The sequence below is a fragment of the Xenopus tropicalis genome, chromosome 9 (assembly GCF_000004195.4).
Source record: "Xenopus tropicalis strain Nigerian chromosome 9, UCB_Xtro_10.0, whole genome shotgun sequence".
Classification (NCBI taxonomy): domain Eukaryota; kingdom Metazoa; phylum Chordata; class Amphibia; order Anura; family Pipidae; genus Xenopus; species Xenopus tropicalis.
In genome coordinates this window covers 76,150,891-76,170,614 of record NC_030685.2, presented here as the reverse complement: position 1 = coordinate 76,170,614, position 19,724 = coordinate 76,150,891, and the positions used below count along the sequence as shown (strand labels likewise).

The 19,724-nt window shown below is 39.0% G+C and overlaps 1 protein-coding gene across 37 annotated transcripts in view; it reads right to left on the bottom strand.

Annotated features, from left to right (window-relative positions):
- Positions 1–1,972: 1,972 nt before the first annotated feature.
- Positions 1,973–19,724, bottom strand: part of neb (nebulin) — a 137,689-nt gene continuing 119,937 nt past the window's right edge. For 17 of the 37 annotated variants that reach the window (XM_031893462.1, XM_031893465.1, XM_031893460.1 and 14 more), the window contains 14 exons: positions 19,000–19,092; positions 15,721–15,813; positions 14,449–14,541; positions 12,199–12,291; positions 10,538–10,630; positions 9,809–9,901; positions 8,800–8,892; positions 7,623–7,730; positions 6,450–6,630; positions 5,026–5,118; positions 4,789–4,935; positions 4,664–4,699; positions 4,328–4,434; positions 1,973–2,665 (listed from right to left, as the gene is read on the bottom strand). In XM_031893462.1, the coding sequence (XP_031749322.1) occupies positions 2,492–2,665; positions 4,328–4,434; positions 4,664–4,699; positions 4,789–4,935; positions 5,026–5,118; positions 6,450–6,630; positions 7,623–7,730; positions 8,800–8,892; positions 9,809–9,901; positions 10,538–10,630; positions 12,199–12,291; positions 14,449–14,541; positions 15,721–15,813; positions 19,000–19,092 (1,497 nt within the window). In that variant the 3' untranslated portion in view covers positions 1,973–2,491. Of the gene's footprint in view, positions 2,666–4,327; positions 4,435–4,663; positions 4,700–4,788; positions 4,936–5,025; positions 5,119–6,449; positions 6,631–7,622; positions 7,731–8,799; positions 8,893–9,808; positions 9,902–10,537; positions 10,631–12,198; positions 12,292–14,448; positions 14,542–15,720; positions 15,814–18,999; positions 19,093–19,724 lie in introns of those variants that run through there. The other 20 variants (XM_031893463.1, XM_031893483.1, XM_002936663.4 and 17 more) reach the window with 16 other exon arrangements.

The window sequence follows — 19,724 nt, the reverse complement described above, 5'->3', positions numbered from 1 at the left end:
ACTGGGGATGCACCAAATCTTTGGATCCTTTTTGGAAACTGCACCAATCTGAGCCGTTGTCTGCAGGATTTGCAATTAACCAATGAAAAGCCCATGGCTAAACCATATCCCAGGACTGTTTCATAACACCTCCAATTATGCTGGGGGGCAGAACATTCCTATTGGGTTTATTTCATGGTTAAATGATTCCGTTTTCTCTGTAATAATAAAACAGTACCTGTACTTGATCCCAACTAAGATATAATTACCCCTTATTGGGGGCAGAACAGCCCTATTGGGTTTATTTAATGGTTAAATGATTCCCTTTTCTCTGTAATAATAAAACAGTATCTGTACTTGATCCCAACTAAGATATAATTACCCCTTATTGGGGCAGAACAGCCCTATTGGGTTTATTTAATGGTTAAATGATTCCCTTTTCTCTGTAATAATAAAACAGTACCTGTATTTGATCCCAACTAAGATATAATTACCCCTTATTGGGGGCAGAACAGCCCTATTGGGTTTATTTCATGGTTAAATGATTCCCTTTTCTCTGTAATAATGTTATAGATAGAGATAACTTGTGAAGATAGTGAAAGTAATTAAGGTTTATTAGGGTGGGTTGTAAATAGTCCAGGGGTCTGGATTCAGTCAGATCAGATAGTGTGACATGAAACCTGACCCCAAATTAAGGCCCTGTCTTAATGTGTTAAATAACTCCATACTTCTCTCTGATCTATCAGTATAAATGTTGTGCCATTTCAGTTCTCATTTGTATTTTGCCTGATGAAGGGGCCTTAGAGCTCTGAAAGCTTGCAATGTATTTTTATTGTTAGCCAATATAGGTATCATTTCTACAATACTCTTGTATTTGTATTTTGTTGTTTTTTTTATTATTATTTTTGACACTGGCTAACACGGTACTACAGTTTTTGTTCTGTAATAATAAAACAGTACCTGTACTTGATCCCAATTATATCTTAGTTGGAATCAATAACAAGGTACTGTTTTATTATTACAGAGAAAACGGAATCATTTAACCATGAAATAAACCCAATAGGATTGTTCTGCCCCCAATAAGGGGTAATTATATCTTAGTTGGGATCAAGTACAGGTACTGTTTTATTATTACAGAGAAAAGGGAATCATTTAACCATTAAATAAACCCAATAGGGCTGTTCTGCCCCCAATAAGGGGTAATTATATCTTAGTTGGGATCAAGTACAGGTACTGTTTTATTATTACAGAGAAAAGGGAATCATTTAACCATGAAATAAACCCAGTAGGGCTGTTCTGCCCCAATAAGGGGTAATTATATCTTAGTTGGGATCAAGTACTGGTACTGTTTTATTATTACAGAGAAAAGGGAATCATTTAACCATTAAATAAACCCAATAGGGATGTTCTGCCCCCAATAAGGGGTAATTATATCTTAGTTGGGATCAAGTACAGGTACTGTTTTATTATTACAGAGAAAAGGGAATCATTTAACCATGAAATAAACCCAGTAGGGCTGTTCTGCCCCAATAAGGGGTAATTATATCTTAGTTGGGATCAAGTACAGGTACTGTTTTATTATTACAGAGAAAAGGGAATCATTTAACCATGAAATAAACCCAGTAGGGCTGTTCTGCCCCAATAAGGGGTAATTATATCTTAGTTGGGATCAAGTACAGGTACTGTTTTATTATTACAGAGAAAAGGGAATCATTTAACCATGAAATAAACCCAGTAGGGCTGTTCTGCCCCAATAAGGGGTAATTATATCTTAGTTGGGATCAAGTACTGGTACTGTTTTATTACAGAGAAAAAGGAACCATTTTTAAAAATGTGAATTATTTGATTAAAATGGAGTCTATGGGAGATGGCCTTTCTGTAATTCGGTACTTTCTGGATAATGGTTTTCCAGATAAGGGGTCTGATACCTGTATGTTTTTCTTCCATTTAAGGTAAACACTTTCCCTTGACATAAAGTGCCCACACAGAGAGATACTGCAGAAACTCCAGCTTTATTATGCTCTAATGTACAGGAGTTAAGTGTTTGCTTACCCTAGAACAAAATCACATGCATGCAGCATTGAGTAAGCGGAAGAGGAGAGGCTTTTCCATTCTGTGATCGCTAGGGTGCTTGCTTGATCATTTAATATGGTGCTTTTAGAAAAACAAAATAACCATTGGTTGACATGGAACACGTTGGAAACACAAACAGCAGCTATTGCTTGCCCTTTGGTGCGTTTTCCGTGTGGTGTTTAATAAAAGGGAATTCCTATGAAGGTGCAACCATACCATCGGCACTAGTGAGCATTTATTACAGGGGAGGAGATATACGGGGAGGGCATAATAGTGGAAACCAAAATCTTAGTCTATTATGATGTCCAAGTGCTTGATGTTGAGCTCTATTAATAATATATAAACAAGGCAAGCTCCACCTAAACAAAGTGGCAGCACTTTTCTCGATTAAATGTTTCACCACGTTTGTTTCAGTGTTGCCGCTTGCGGATCTGGTTGCTTAGATGGATTCTAGATAGTTGGCAGGCAGCATTCCAGTCTTGCCGGTTCTCTGGACTGTCCCGTACATCCAGCCTTCGTCGATAGTCTGGACATTTACTATGGTATCTCCATCTTTAAATGACACTTCATCGTCGTCGGCTGCTCTGTAATCGTACATGGCTTTGAAGGATTTCTGGAAAAAGGAAAAATGTAGGAATGTGTTACAATGCTGTGAGGTGAAGAGGATCCAACAAACCCTCCTGTGTGGGATATATTTATCATACTGTGTAAAAAGTGGAGTGAAGCATTACTGGTGATGTTGCCCAGGGCAACCAATCAGCAATTAAATTCCAACAGTTAGAAAACCAAAGCAAAGCATCTGATTGGCTGCTCTGAGCAACATCACCGATATTGTTTTACTCCACTTTTTGCTCAGCATGATAAATATACACCATAGACTTATGGAGTGACTTTTGGAGAGCATACTTGTTTTCCACCTGGGTACTTCTGGAAGGAGGGCATGTAAACCTCCCACAAAGAAATGTAATCAGTGAACAGCTTCTTTGAAATCTTTAAATACCTGCCACTCCTGTTCAAAGTTAATAATAAGGCTTCCCCATAATCACTTCCTTCTCCTCCTGTAACTCACTTGCCCCCCCCCCCCTTAGGAATTGACTTTGGCTCTTGGCTTACTGAGCTCAGTTCTTAGGTTTCCGAACACACCTCCAGTCTAGCAGCCAATGAAGAGATGGCACTGCTGGTTTCCATAGAATCTGCTGTAGCTGTGCATTCTGCTGGAAAAACATGTTTTTTCTCCTAACCTCCTGTCCTGAGCTCAGCTTAACCGTTACAGTGCTCAATCCAAGCAGGATGTTTTATTAAAGTAAGTTCTGCCTGTGTAAGCCTGCATTCTTCACTGCATGAACTGTACAGCGCACATATGCTGTTTCAGGGCCGGAATTAGGGGTAGGCAGAAGAGGCAGCTGCCTAGGGCGCAACGATTAGGGGGCGCCAGGTAGGAGCCTCTTCTGCCTACCCCTAGTCATCCTCCATTGTCATTGCTCCCGCCATTTGTCATCGCGTCGCACCCCCCCCCGGAACTGCGCATGAGTGCCAAAGGGTGGGGTGGCGAGGTGGCCAACTGGGTTTCCTTGGGCGCCCGGTCTGCTTGGCCCGCCCCTGAGCTGTTTGCAGATGTAAATGTCACTGAAGATGTGTGAAAGGGAAAATGGCTGAGATGGGTAAAAGCTGCCTTTTTTTTTTAGAAAATGTGATGGTGATGGCAAATGGAGGGGATAAATACAGTGGTGGGGGGATATGTGCCCAACATATATACATAGTAGAAAAATGTAGGGTATACAAGTCCTTTAAAGGGCAATGGGGGTGAAATTTCAGACAAATACATTTTCCACCTTTAGTTTTTCTTGGAAATACTGATGAATGACGAATACCACAATGTTTATAATGTGCTTGTAATCTTGTTATTAGCTATAAGGTATGTAATACCACTTCTATGCTAAAAAAAAAAGACAACACTTCAGTCATCTGTTGGTCTCTTCAGGTAGACAGCTGATTTGGGCCGCCTTGCAGTGTCCTAGCAGCCTGCTGCACTTTCCACACCCTTCAGTCTACTGGTACCAAATGAGCCAGAGTGACATTGACTGACTAATTTAGTCTAAATCTTGAGGTATACCTTGGTCCCTTACCCTCCCAGGGACATTTTATACATTTTCTATTGTAGTCATTGAACTACACAGTTTATGTGGTGGATCAACAATATATATAAAATGTTTGCAAGTTATTTGATTACACATGTTCCATTTGGTTTGGTTCTACTCAGCAGGTTATTACTTACTCCAGTAGTAGACGGATGAGATGGCACGGAAGAAGCTGTTGTTAGTTGAGTGGCTACAGAAGAAGACCTCTGTTGTGGGAGCTCTGTGGTTTTTGCCTGTTTGTAACCTACAAATAAAAGTTATATTTTAATAAGAGAAAAGAAGCAGCTGATGTGGTAAAAGCCGCCATTCACCGCCAAAGAAGAAAAGCCTCAGTGCCACTATGTCTAGCTCTAGTGCAAGGAGTATTTGCGTATCTAATAGATGTAAGAAGTTGCGTCAAAAGCCATCATTCATTCCCAAAGAAGAGAAGCTTCACTGCTACTTTGTATAGCTCTACAGGAAGATCTACTTACCCTTATAAAACAGTATTTGGGAACTTTCCTTGTGGCCTACAAGTATTGTGAAACAACATTCATATTAAGTATTTGTATACAGTCTCCCATCAGACATTGCATTGTGAAACCGTTGCTCTCATTACCTGTTACTGTAGTGGTGTATAATCCCGAGTTGCTGTAATAGGAATGGTGGTGGTCAACCGCCTCCGAGAGTTCAGACTTTTCATCTCCAGCGCTCAGACTCAAGGCACTGGCAGACCGGGATTGCTCGCGGCTTCGGCGGGCTTGCACTGTAACACGAGTGGTGGAAACATTAGCCAAGCAGGATATAAAGGGTTTGAGCGAAATATTACGGGAAATGAACGTCGAAGATGACTGACCGGTGAGCATGTGTAGGCTCCTGGACTGAATGTTGTCTTCTGCTGGGTCGTAGTCAAAGACTGATCCTGGGTTAGTACGCCAGACCCGGAGATCTGTATAAAGCATACACAGACTTTAGAGGACAGATTTGCTAAAAATCAGATTTGTTTGTTTTTAGACACTCACATAAACTCCTAATAGTTTTTTTGATTAAAAAATTAGATCAATGATAGTTACATAGTTACATAGGGTTGAAAAGAGTCCATCAAGTTCAACCCTTCCAAGTAAACCCAGCACACACAACCCACACCTACCAATCTATACACTCACATACATAAACTATAAATACAACCACTAGTACTAACTGTAGATATTAGTATCACAATAGCCTTGGATATTCTGATTGTTGAAGAACTCATCCAGGCCCCTCTTATAGGCATTAACAGAATCTGCCATTACCACATCACTAGGAAGGGCATTCCCCAACCTCACTGCCCTCACCGTGAGGAACCCCCTACCCAACATCCCCGGCAGGGCATTCCCCAACCTCACTGCCCTCACCGTGAGGAACCCCCTACGCTGCTTCAAATGGAAGCTCCACTTCTCTAATCTAAAGGGGGGGCCTCTGGTGCGTTGATCGTTTTTATGGGAAAAAAGAACCCCCCCCTATCTGCCTATAATCCCCTCTAATGTACTTGTACAGAGTAATGCATTTATTAATAGTCACAATAATTTGTAAGTTGATCATACGAAAGTTTACATTTTTGTGTTATTTTTATGCAAAATGTTTGACGCTTTCTCAAAAAAATTGAGAATTTTGGTAAAATTTTCAAGAATATATTGCTATTTCTTGAAAAAAATGTGAAATTTAAATGGATGTTCATTTCCACGAATCCTCTTCATTTTTCCCAAACAGGAAATCCTCCAGCGGCCATTTTAGGAGCAGTGACGCTCATTTTCCTCACTTGCATTTTGGAAAACAATAATGCGTTTAAGTTCCACTTGAAAGTGTGTGAAATAGAAAAGAATAATGCGTTTAAATAATGCATTTAAAATAGAGTCTATAGGAGATAATCTTGCTGTAATTCTGAGCTTTCTGGATAACTGGTTTCTGGATAACTGATCCTATACCTATATTGTATTTTTTTATCAAGTCCTAGCCATAATAGACATTCATTTTTAAAAGCACAGCGTGCTAATAGTTATTATCTGTGTTACTTTGCCATTACTGGTATTGTAAATGAGAATACATTAGGAAATAGTGACTCTCTGCCCAGTAGAGACTGGGTTGCTGTAGAGGTTAATTGGAAGACCCACAAAGCAGCTTTGGTGCAACAATGTAGCAAACTGCTTCCCTTTGTGCCCTTGTTTGCTGTTCTTCTAACTATAGGGTTGAAAAAAATGAAATTCCGAGATAAAGACTAAAGTGATATATAATATATACCATTGACATCCTGTTCCTGATCATTTCTTCTTCGTTCCATTTCTACGACCTTCCTCTGGATTCCGCGGTAGTTAATGTCACTGAAGTCAATCATATTCTTCTTAACACGTTCTGTGACTGGGTCAGTAACAACTGGTGTGAAACTGCCTTTTTGTTTCTCAAAGTCTTCGTGGTATTTGATCTGAAACAAAAAAGAAAATAAGAGGGTTATTGTGAATATACATTAAGTGCCAAAGAGTGACACTGCCCATTAGTTAAAGCGATAGCTTTGGTACTGGCGGTTTTCATCCTAAAAAAGGTTCATTAGAGAATTTTTGGACTGAAAAGTACCAGTACTATCATTTTCATCGTGAATCAAGAGGTGCTGGTGGTGTTCCTGGTCTCTTTTCTATACACTACATACTGATGCTCAAGAGCCTTTTACATTTGTTGGAGGCATGTCCTCCTCTATCCTTCCATGGAAAGACTGGAATGGAATATAAAAGATAAAATTGATCTCTTCCGCCCTTACTGTGGACCTGGAGGATATCTGCTATAAATAGGAAATACAACTTAGAAGAAGCAGTAGGTAACCAGGGTCTAGATCTGAACCAAGCACTAACGTTGTCCAGAAGTCTAGACCTGAACTGAGCAATGAAGGTGCCCAGAAAAGCAGTGATCTGGCAAACTCTATACAAAAGGACAGTAATTCAGCAATAGCTGAAGTTGGGAAACACTAATGGGGAAGGTAATAAAATAACCAGTGAGGAAAGATGAGATCCACATGTTACTCCAGCAGTTTTTCTGGGAGTAGATGGGACATCCTCTATACCAGGGATCCCCAACCTTTTTCACTTGTGAACCACATTCAGATGTAGAAAGTGTTGGCGAGCTACACAGTTCTTTGGGGATACCAAATAAGGGCTGTGATTGGCTATTTGGTAGCCCCATTTGGACTGCTGGCCTGCAGGAGGTTCTGATTGGCATAAAACTGTGTCTCTGGGATTCCAAAACTTGCCTTAGAGACAAAAATTTCAAAATGGCACCTACTTTGAGGCCACTGGGAGCAACATCAAAAGGGGTGGGGAGCAATATTTTTCTCAGAAGCAACTGGTTGGGGATCAAATGATGACTAAAATCCATTTATTTGTTTCCGAATGTTGTCGGCTTACTATAATATAAAACAGATCTCACCAGTGAAATGTGTTTTTGCGATTCCCGAACGCGTCTCATCTCAGGAGTATCCATAACGTAGGCGGCTCTACCCTGTATCTGCTTACGGAAGCTGTCAGAATACAGAACCTAATGGATGGAAAAGGAAATGGATTAACACAGGCCCAGTGAACTAACTGTACGATCCAACCGGGGAGGTAAGTTATGAGTGCTAGTAAAGTCAATTAGCGACAAAACGTAAGTGAGACAAGCCCTTTACATAGAATTAGTTTTTGTGTTTTTAAATTTCACTCGTGCTAATGACACGGATTTGAAGATATTGCAACAGAGACGCGTTTCTTACCTCTTCATCCTAAAGTTTGCTAGGCAGAAATAATAGCAAAAGCCACATATCTGCATGGTGTAATGTTGTTTATTGCTTACCATGGACTTACCATTTAACATCTATCAGAGCTTCTCTGTGTGACATATCAAGAGCCAAACAGACTACAAAAGAAAAGTCGTTCGAGAAGTGGATCCCGAGCCACTAAAACCTTGCTGCCCAATGTTAACAGAAGAGAAATATCTTATTATACTTCATTCTGGAGACCTAGGCCATTAGGTCCTACGTCCATCAGAGTCATATCTGACGTAAAAATTTATTCTAGATATTCTTGGAACTATGGCTAAATAACTGTTACAGTCTGTAAACTTGTTATGGGGGGTATATTCTAGTTAAATGTTGGACTCCAAAATGGAGGCTTGAATGGAAAAGGTCAGCCATCTTCTACCAAAGGCCTTCCAAGTATTCCTGGACTGTTCTGGGTTTATTTTCTAAGCTAAAGGTAGGGAGGATCCTAGAACTGAAAGATCTCTGACTCACTGCTGAGGAGTTGTTTCCCTTTTTCATTGAATCCAAGTAGATATATTCTTAGTCCAGTTAAGACTTTAGGAACTGTAGTGTGTTAATGTTTTTATAATCTCACTCCAGTTAGATAATTCATACCCATTAGAATAACAGGCTTCCCGGAAAAACATTTAAATACAATTAGGGAAGGTCGAAGGGTACACGTTATTTTAGTACGTGGTCAGGACTGTACAAAGGAATTGTAAAAGAATTGTTACTACTCAAAGGGGTATTTTAGGAGGACTGGGATAGCACATATTAGGGTTGTTATGTTACACAGGGGGGGGGTTTATCTCATCTGGCCTCAAATACCGAGCTAATGTTTTCTTGATTGCGTTTAACTCGCTCCATCTCTGGAGTTACGGTGGTTGGAGTTGCTTTTCCCATTCCTTCTTTGTACAAAACCTACAGCATACAGAGAAGCACATCCACATATCACCAGAAATTCAATGCTTAACGTTGCGCCGGAGTTAATTTTTATGACTGCACTCGGCTATGAATGGAAATCAGAGATTGGTAAGGCGTTAGGTTAACAATGAAAGTCACACAAAGGTTAAAAATAATCATTGCACTCATTATAAAAAGATATAAGTGCTCCGAACTCTCGAACAAGTGTGAAAAAAACACCATGTCTTTGCCCACAATGCACCTTGTATGGGATGTAAAGGGCGGTGCTTGGGTATCCCATTGGACACCCCTTACATGTGTGGGATATATTATCCCCGTGAACGAAAAGTGCATCCAGACCTATATATACTTACTGCCTGCCTTAGGTTTCCACTAAGCACTGTGCCCGGCACAAGGGCTATCGTTTGCTGCCCAATCACCCCTATAACAGAATATAAGCCCTATAATATAAATTGTATTTTTAGTCCCTATAAAGCACAGCGCTAAGTTTGTTTTGTATGACGGAGCAGACCTGCCTATACATTCACAGTATAACATTGTAAATCATACACCACAACCTAAAAGGGGGGCAAGAGGTATCCCGATCTGGTATCAACAATAACTTAACTTGCTATCAGGGAGGAGCAACCAATTATCAGGCAGTTTTTGCTGCTCGCCACTGAGCAAATACCTGATTGGGTGCTATAGGTTGTTAGATCTGGTGCAAACTTTGTGACTTTTATTATATTACCCCCCAATGTCTCATTGTAGTTTCCCTTAAGGAAAGTATGAATCTGCCTAAAGTTTTAGTCATTAATAGATGACTGCTAATGAGTTTTAGTCATTAATAGATGACTGCTAATGAGTATTAGGGGTGGCACGTGGATGTTAAAAGTGGAAAATGAAATGGATAATTTAAGGGCTATTTAGGTACCATGCTAATGTTTTCTTGGTTGCGTTTGACCCTCTCCATCTCTGGAGTGACAGGTGTGGGGGTCCCTTTCCCCAAATTCTCTTTGTATGCAACCTATAGGCAATAAAGTTATTATTATTATGCAGAGAATGTTTTCATATTTTACCCTTGTATTTTTAAGTCAATTTGTAAAAAAAAAGTCCTACATGTCAAGAATATTTTTATTACATACCCCTAACCAGCATATGTATGATAATTCTTGGCCTACCATTCTAACTAATGGGTCATATATATAATGGGTCATGTCTGCTTACAGACATCTAGAGTAATGATCCTTCAACTGAAAAAAACATTTGCAAGAGTCATTAATGGTAGGTCTCCCTAAGTGCTAATAATATTTGCACAATGCTTGTCATTAAGTAAAGAGTAAAAATATAATTTATAACTGCATCATTGATGCCCTCATAGGCAAAGTCTCCATACAGTTTTACATGAATTAAAGACATTAGGGGACAGAACAATCAAAATGAAAAAAAAAATGCCAAAATGAAAACATGAGGATTAAGAAAATATTCATTGGCAGTTAATGGGAAAAATCCAATTAAGGTTTAGAAAGGGTAGAAGCAAAGTCAATGTTATGCCCAAAAAGAGGTAATATATATAATACATGTCTGTAATGGGTAAGAGGAAGAAAAATCAACTCGGGATATAAAATTAGAATGTTACTTTATCTGCAAAAAAATATGATACCGAGCTAATATTTTCTTGATTGCGTTTTACTCTTTCCATCTCGGGAGTAACGGGTGTGGGGGTTCCCACTCCAAACTGATCTTTGTATAACACCTGAAGGCCCAAAATAACAATGGTAAAGAGAACTGTGCAATTACGTAATGTTCCAGCGAATCATAACTGTTATATCCTGGGCGGCTACATTAGGGATGCACCCAATCCTGCACTCCAGTCAGGATTTGGCAAATCCAAGCTTTTCCAGCAGTATTTGGATTCGGCTGGCCAAACCAAATCCAAATACTTTCAAATTATGTGGTTTTTCCATAGGAGGAATGAAACCACCAAGAAAATTTGTTTACATTCATATGTAAGGCGGTTGCCCACATGTAAGTCCCCATGCTCTGTTCTTTATTCAAGACAAGCGGTAGACAACCCTTTATATATAACCCTATGCACTTTCCACTCGACACATACAACTAGCAGCTATTATCAAGGGGCCTATTTTAAATTCTTGTGATGAAGCTGTCAGCTGATGAACCTAACTGCCTGCAACTTTATAGTGGTAATGGCTAGCAGCTTACAATTGCCTCTAGGGATACCTGCATTTCAGCAGCTTATGGGCTTGCAGATAAATGGTCCATTGTAATTGCAGTTTTGCTACTTAACCTACAGCAGGGTCGGACTGGGGGGTGCAGGGCCCACCGGGGTTTTGCCCCAGGGGCCTGGCACCCCCCAAGGTGCCCCTGCCAGCTGCATCACCATCACCCCCCACTGCACCCCCGTCACCTGCCCAACGTCCCCCCGACAGCATGTAAGCGAAACGCGTCAGGGGAGGACATCAGCGGCCAGGGGAAGCGGCAACAGGGATCGGGTCTGGGCCGCCAGGGCCCACCAGGTTTTTCCTGGTGTCCCGGCAGCCCAGTCCGACCCTGACCTACAGGCTGCAGCAAGTCTTTCAAGAAAAGGAAAACTGAAGCTACAGTCTCTTCCTACTGGAGCATAATTTGCCAACAACAGCAGCCCATTGTGGACAAGCCAAGAGTTGCAAATATTCCACGTATGCCCTTGGTAACTCATCACCTGATTAGGTTTTTCAATTGGTCAATACACTGTGATGTTTTTAATAAATAATACTACAGCGGGAAGCTCAGTAACGGCTTCCTGGATCTGTTTTTCTCAGAAAGTGCACGTGCTTGTCTTGAATTCTTACTCAAGAATTGGGCTATGAAAAATTATATTTTCATAGCCCCTTATTTTAAAAAAAGTGAAACCAGCAAAGAAAGAACACAATAAAAAAACATTAACAGTTGGAATGGTGGATAAATAGAAATCATCCGAACACTAAATACCAAAACCAAGTCAGATGTAAAAATGATTAAATCCTGAATTTTTTAATATTTTAGTTATTTTTTTAGTTTTCTTTTTTTATTCAAGGGAAAAAAATCTGATTAAGTCTTTAAAATGTAAGGCCTATGATTCATGGGGCATTTAAACACTAATGACCGCCCACTGGAACCGCCAGTGTCTGCCATAGGCACAGCATGTCCCATAGGCCCAACAGTTATTTTTTTTTCAAAGGTAAGAAATCAGTGTATTATTTATTTTAATAAGTCACATGGTGTTGTTTAAAAAGGGTTACTTCTTGATTAATATAATGTTAGCGGGATCTTTTTAACATATACCGAGCTAATATTTTCTTGATTCCGTTTGACTCTCTCAATCTCTGGAGTCACCGGCACAGGTGTTGCTAGCCCCAAGTTTTCTTTGTACATAACCTAGAGATGCAAGAAATTATCCCAAAATATGATAAATATACAATATATATATATATATATAAAAGGTAAAGCTCTCTAAAATGTCTAAAATACTAAACAAAGACGCAGAATGGATCATGGATGAAATGTAATAAATGTAATTAAAGAATAACAATAGAGCAAAATATTTACATTTTCCCCCCAGTAGTTTTACAGTTACCCTTTTTCCCGGTCAGCATCTGCAATAGATTGTTTCTTTGGTGCTTTCTTTTTGAAAGGCTAATTTATAATTGAATTTTTAATTTATTGTCTGCCAGCTCTTGCCGTCCCAGATATGCGTAGTTAAGCTATTTCTCAGCTATTTATAAACAATACACCAATACATAGGAACATGGAAAATGTCAAATAAATAAATGGCATTATCACCCAGAGAAACAAATGCTCTAGGACCATTTAAGTTGCCGACACAAAACATATTTTGCAATATGGATACACCAAAGAGAATGCATGTAGATGCTGGCCTTATATACAAGTTTAGTAAACAATGTAGAGGATACACAATTTCTAAACATCTGAGCTGCAAAATAATTTTTAGAAATGTCTATGGTCAGTAATGCCACTCCACAATCTGTGTTTAGTTGGGTATTGTCACGGAAGGGAACGGGTCTATTTTGTAAGTAATATCTTAAAAGGTTCCACAAATTCTGTCCTTTAGGGGGAAATTCAATTTACCTTGAAATGTATAATCTTGTGGAATTAATATAGATTAAAATCTTAATTTAAAATTAGTTGAATCATTAAGCAAAGCACTATGCTGTGGCCATACACGCTAAGATCCGATCACTTGGCGAGGTCACCAAGCGAGCGGATCTTCTCCCGATATCCCCACCTACAGGTGGGCGATATTGGGCTAATTTGGTCCCCCAGGGCCAAACAACTAAGTTAGAACAGCGGGTATAGGCGTTTGTCGGTTCGGGGACCGCATCAATTAGCCGATGTGGTCTTTGATCCGACGAAAAATCAAACCTGCCCAATCGAGATCTGGCCGATTTCAGGTCAGATATCGGTCTGGCAGGCCCATTGTTAGTGCCTATACAGGAGCCGATAAGCTGCCGAATCAGTCTAAGGGACCGATATCGGCAGCTAGAATCAGCCCGTGTATGGGGACCTTAAGAAGCTGATTTATGATCCTTTCGAAGACCTTCTTTGGTTTAATCAATAGCAGAAAACACAAGGCAGCTTCTAAACTCATTTGTCTTTTCTGCAATTGATTGGTTTTGCTTTGTCCCAAACTGTTATTAAAAAAAGTGGGTGTTTGCAAAAAATAAAAAGCCCACTGGTTTTTAGGTGATCACAAATCCACCCGTTAGTCTTTCCTCCAACTTTTAAGTTGAAAAAACTGTAGCAAAATCTGCTAGAATATTGATGCTGATTGCTGAAGCTTTTGTCTTGTTTTTATTTCTAGGGTCATACTGGGCCAGCGGGACACTGTGGAAAAACCCGGTGGGCCCTGCCAGGCTGGGAACCAATCCCACTGGGAAGCATCAGTGCTTTCCCGCTAATCTTCCTCCCCCAATCATGCCTAGGTAAGTATGAGCTATGTGTGCTAGGGCAGAAAAGGGATGGCTGTGGTCGAGCAGTGGGGTCCCTGGGGTTGTGGGAGGCCCCTGGGGTGGCGGCCCCAGTGGGCCCCACACACCCTAGTCCGACCCTTTTAATTTCTCAATTAGGGTAATTTGAAGGGAAAACCAGTGCACCATCCTGACCTACCCAATAAATAAAACCACAACCGCAGTTTTGCCTTCCCATTGGCTGCAATTGCAAAGTTTTCAGCCAGTTTAAACAGGTCAACCAACTACCTCACTGTTTTCTTTCTTTTTATCGGGCATGTTATATATAAGGACTTGAGCTTGAGGAACCCTGCTTTGTGGAAAAGGTGTTATTCTAATATTATTATCAGTATTATACCTACAACATGAAGTTATTATCATTATTATACCTACAATATGAAGTTATTATCATTATTATACCTACAACACCACATGTGTGTGCTATGTTTTAAAATGTTAAGCACACCTGACAGTCAAAGCACTTATTAATTTGCCAGTAACTGTTAGACTTGTAGTGGTTAAGTATTAGGTTTTTTAATATAAAACCATTACTCTGATTCTGATATACCATGCTAATGTTCTCCTGGTTGCGTTTGACCCTTTCAATCTCTGGAGTCACAGTTGTAGGGGTTCCTTGCCCCAAGCTTTCTTTGTATAACACCTAGAGGTATGAAAGAGCATTCATGATCACAACGTGGCTTATGTTTTCTTAGTCATACAACATATTGTGCCTTATATGGGGCAAAGGGGTGATCATTTTAGAAACAAAGGAAATGGATTACTTATACAAGCAAGTCACAGAACTCCTTGGTGACTTCTTAAATGCTAAGATTTTATAGAGGTACGTAAATCTTTATATAAATTGCTGCTATTATTACAAAATAAAATTCAATGATGATCATAATAATATGGACCAAACCAGCAGATGGACCAAGTCAGCAGCTTGTATGGGACCTTCAGTCGGGCCTACCAAATTGATATCTGGCTCAAACTTGGCTAGATGTAGATCAGACAGAATCCCATTGGGGCAAGAAGCACATTGGCTCATTGAAGCATTCCTTGCCTAAATCCCATCAATGGGACGTTTGGCCCGAGGGCCACAAGATTGGATCAATCGGATATCGCCCACCTCAAGATGACATATCAGGGAAAAGGTCTTCACTTTCTATGTTATGTTTTTTCTTGTCTTAAAGAACAATTTGTCACTTAAACCAACTCTTTGTGCAAAAATGTTGATGCATTTTCTCCTTGATGTCTCCAGCTTTGTACCACATTGACTCAGTAATCAATAAGATGGGAAAATATACTTTTCTATAAGCATGCTTTACCCTCATTTCTAAAATTTCAAATATTACAAATAAATGCAGTGAGAAAGAGTCTTGCTCAAAACCTAGATTTCCATCTATGAATTGCTTCTTATAAATAACCTGACACAAAGAAATACTTTTCAATTGGACATCTTCGTGGAAATGCTTGTTACATAGTTATTCTCAGGACTTTGTTATAGGACAATAATCTAAACAATAGGCCATTAAATACTCAAAGTGTTAGAAAATCGAAAACTGGAAAAACACAATAAGAAGAGGCAAAAGAGAAGCGTAACACGTTAGTTCTACAATTAATGCACTGCTAAAGAAAGGACCTACAAGTAGTATCAGTAGTTCAAATCTTTTCTAATGGGGATTAAAAAGGGACAAAGGGAAACACAGCCGTAATGATTAAGTGTCAAAGTGAAGAGAAAGGTACTGACGTTAGAAAGGGAAAGGCAGATTCTTTAGTAAATAAAGGAAAGGACACCTCCAAACACATTAAACTTTGAATAAAAAGTATCAGCTACTACCGAGCTGATGTTCTTCTGAGTCTCCTTTACGCGTTTCACTTCGGGAAGGTCAGGAATTGGAGTTCCCTTTCCAATACTTTCCTTGTACTTAATCTACAGAAATTACAGACGATGGGAAAAAAACAAAGAAACGAAGCACATTAGGCACAGAGGACATTCCCATACATGACTGCATGTATGCTAAACACAGCTTTCCTATGGGCATGCACATGTACTATAGGTGTGTGGTTACTTGGTCGGATTTATACTTTAGTTGTATAGTGAGGCTTTTTAGGTGAAAAATTGCCAAAATAGACCACAGGGGGACATAACCTAAATTTCAATTGATGTTTAATTGACTGTTGATGGTATTAATGTTATCTTTAAATGTAATTGGTATTGAAAGCTGTATCTGTCTATCCATTGCCACCAAGAACTCCTTCAGCCAAGGATCTTTGCATGCTTCTTAAAGTTCTGTTAATTACAATGCAGGGCAATGGGGGAAATTGAAATCCTGGCTGGAACTTGCTAGTACAGTACCTATAGTCAGGACCAGCAGTGAAGTGGATAAAGTGAGTAGAAGGAAACTGATACTAAGTGAACAGTGAAGCAGAAACTGTCCTTTAGTTTTGACTTCCGTGTCCACAATGCCTATGTGTACACTATTGCCATACTTCTACTTCTCACTTACCCCCATATGTAATAAAAGGCACTAAGTTTGCCCAGAAGCAGTAACCCATAGCAACCAATAAGCTTTTTGCTTTTAAACAGGTGACCAGTAAATGCTACCTGCCGATTGGTTGCTATGGGTTACTGCTCCTGGGCAAACTTAGTGCTTACAGAACATTCAAGGCATTATTGGAATTGGAGTCCTGGCTGGAGGACCACCTTTACAAAATTCTAGTGGTATAAGTAGTCGGGACAAGCAGTAGAGGAAATAGTAAGAGACAAATACAGCTTTCAGAGCAATTACATTAACCAATAACCTATAAATAATTGAAAATTATGGAAACATATACATTTTCGAACTTCTGAATTCATTACCTGTTTTATATGGTGCAGTTTGTAGCTATGGTCAGTACTATCAAGGGCATTGACAAATCTGCTTAATGGAGTGTAGAACAACATGATTTGGAACATAGGGGCCAATTCATTTAGGTCCAGTTGTGACTAGGTTGTTACCACACCCCAAAAAACAATTTGTTTACCCCTCCTTGCATTTTGCATGGTGTGTTCAAGAATGGATGTTCTGATCCAGTTCAGTCAGAAAATATTAGTGATAACTGACTAGTCTGAATCATAGCATTGCCTTCTGTTGTCACATGATCTGTAAGTGGGAGGGGCTCCTTTAGTGCGGTCCAAGCAAAACTTCAACCCCTTTCATCCCTAAGGAGTTTCATGCTACTTGGTTTCAGTCAGATTAATTAAACATAATTAAACCCATTTATATTATACGATTTTGAAAAAGAATGAGACATTAGTAATAATTATTAGCTTGCAAAGTTACTCAGCTGATTCCCTAGCCTCTATCTTTGACAAATGTATTGCAAAGTTTTAGTTATATTATTATAATATTATTATTCTATTATTGTTCTAATAATTATGAATATTAGTATGCCAATTTTTATTTGATTTTTAGCTTGTAAAGATGTAAACATCTTATTGTATCTATTGCAGAAAAATTGATTATTAAAGGGGAACTGTCATTAAAATAAAGTAAAAATGACTAAGGGGCATTTGTATTACTGTCAAGCATTGGGTGGAATTGTTGGTGGTAATTGTTGCCTTAACTTAATCATGTTTGATGGCATCATTACCTTTTTTCTTGGTGTGGAATTTTTTTTTTTTGCACAATCAATATTCTTTTCAAAAGATAAAAAATTAAAAGTTAACCAGGTTTTATTTATTTAAAAACCAGATTGTGCAAAATAAATAAATGTAATCAATGCCAAACTACACAAGCAAGCTACAGAACTCACTCGTATTTTCCGTCATTGATTATCCTGCACCCAACGCGTGACCAGTAATAAATATGCCCATAGACGTGGCCATTTAATAATTCTGTTTCACCATTAGCTTTTATCAGTCTCATTTACCAGTTATTAGACTTTGAGTCTTTGTGAGCTCCATAACCGCCATTTTATTCCTGCTGTGAGTCACAGACTCATTTTCCTGGTCTACCATAACTAAGTTGTCTTTAAAAGGAGGAAAAATCTTTGGTTTGCATCTGAAAAGAACTCGAAAAGCCAAAAATATTGAATGTGTGCTTATTTATTAAAGGAGACATATCATATAAAAATTAAGAATATACCAGTGAATTATACTCCTCTAGATATAGAAGGATTGTGCTTAAAAAGTTGTGTTTCTGACTAATTTATTGAGAAATTCGGTCAAAACCCCACTAGTCCCGCCCATCTGTTCCACTTCCTGCTGGCTGAATTCTCTGGATGTGCAGGGGGGCCGGCGGCTCTCAGTACACAGCACTGTAAGATAGGAACCAATCAGCAGCTAGGCTGACCTGATAGGGAACTGAAGTCTGTCTGTGCTTGTGTGAGTGCAAGGCTATGATTGGCTCTCCCCCCCACTGTGCTTCTGACAGGGACCATTAGGACACACCCAACCCTCATTTGAAACACAGGGACCTGGGATGATCTATAGGGAGCGCCAATAAAGGGGCCATTTTTACAGATTAGATTAATTTTTAGCCCAAAGTGAAACCAGCACCGTATATTATTCATAATTGCCTACAGGATTAGGGTTTTTTTCCATTTATCCAATATGTCTCCTTTAACAAACTCAAGTTTCAAAAACTCAATAGCTTACAAAACGTAAAAAAAAATCATTCGAACATAGTGAAATGACATGCTGCCCATCATTTTCAATGTCAATTTTTCGAACGAATCTCAAAAACTTGAACTAAAAATGTCTGAATTTTCTCAATACGACTCCAGTTGACTTCTACATGAACTCGCCATATTTCAGATGCCGATTTTTTATATTTGAGTTTTTGCTCCTAATAAATCAATAAATTTAGGTTTTGGAAACTTGACTGTATGATATATATATGCTGAAGATCATATATATATAAAACTAAAGAAATAATAACATCTATTGATGAAACAGTTTGGCACCATTACTACATTCAGGCACTCTGCCTGTTTATGGCTGTGACTGTTCCCCTTTAAAGAAGGAAAGTTAATGTTTGGGTAACTGTTTCCAGTCGGGGTTATTAGCCTGGCCGCTGAGATGCCCTATCAGGTTATTAGAGCAGCTGCAAAGCTCAAACTCTTTTCTTTGTACCGTGCTAATGGCATCCTGGGTTCTTTTAATTCTCTCCATCTCAGGAGTTTGACCAATAGATGTTCCTGTTCCAACTTCTTCTTTGTACAAAATCTTAATAATTAGAACCAAGGTGACATGTTAATATCTGCTAGATTTTGTATCTTTAGGGAACGCTTTCTGATTAAACATAGCTGTGCTTTAACCTATTACAGTTGATTAGTGCCTCAATGGGACCAAGGGCAATGTTAAGCGACACACAGACCTTGTTGCTATATGAAAGAAGGTTGTGATTTTCACAGGAGGTTGTGATCTAATTGAGTGCTCTCCAACATATAACATGTAGTTGACCAATTATATCTCACGTAACTAGTGCTTCTTCTCTGAAGAACGTTTCAGGGAAGACAAACAAAATGGCAGCTCTTATTAAATTAAGGTATACTGTATATACCCAAAATAAGCTCTACCATTAAAATGTAATATCTATTTTTGGAAGATCAAGGGAAGCTGAAAAATACTTAAATATAGTGGGTATTTTTGCATTTTAGTATATTTTTTAATCATGAAGCCATCTCAACCTACTCTTAATAATTACATAAAGTAATGAGAACATATTTATTTGTGTTTAGGCATATAAACTTATATACACAGATCTGTGTGCCCTACAATTTGCTCTTTCATATAACAACACCTGAACCGTTTCTATTGTAGAATGGGTTTTTCGTAAAGCCTGACAAGTTTGACGA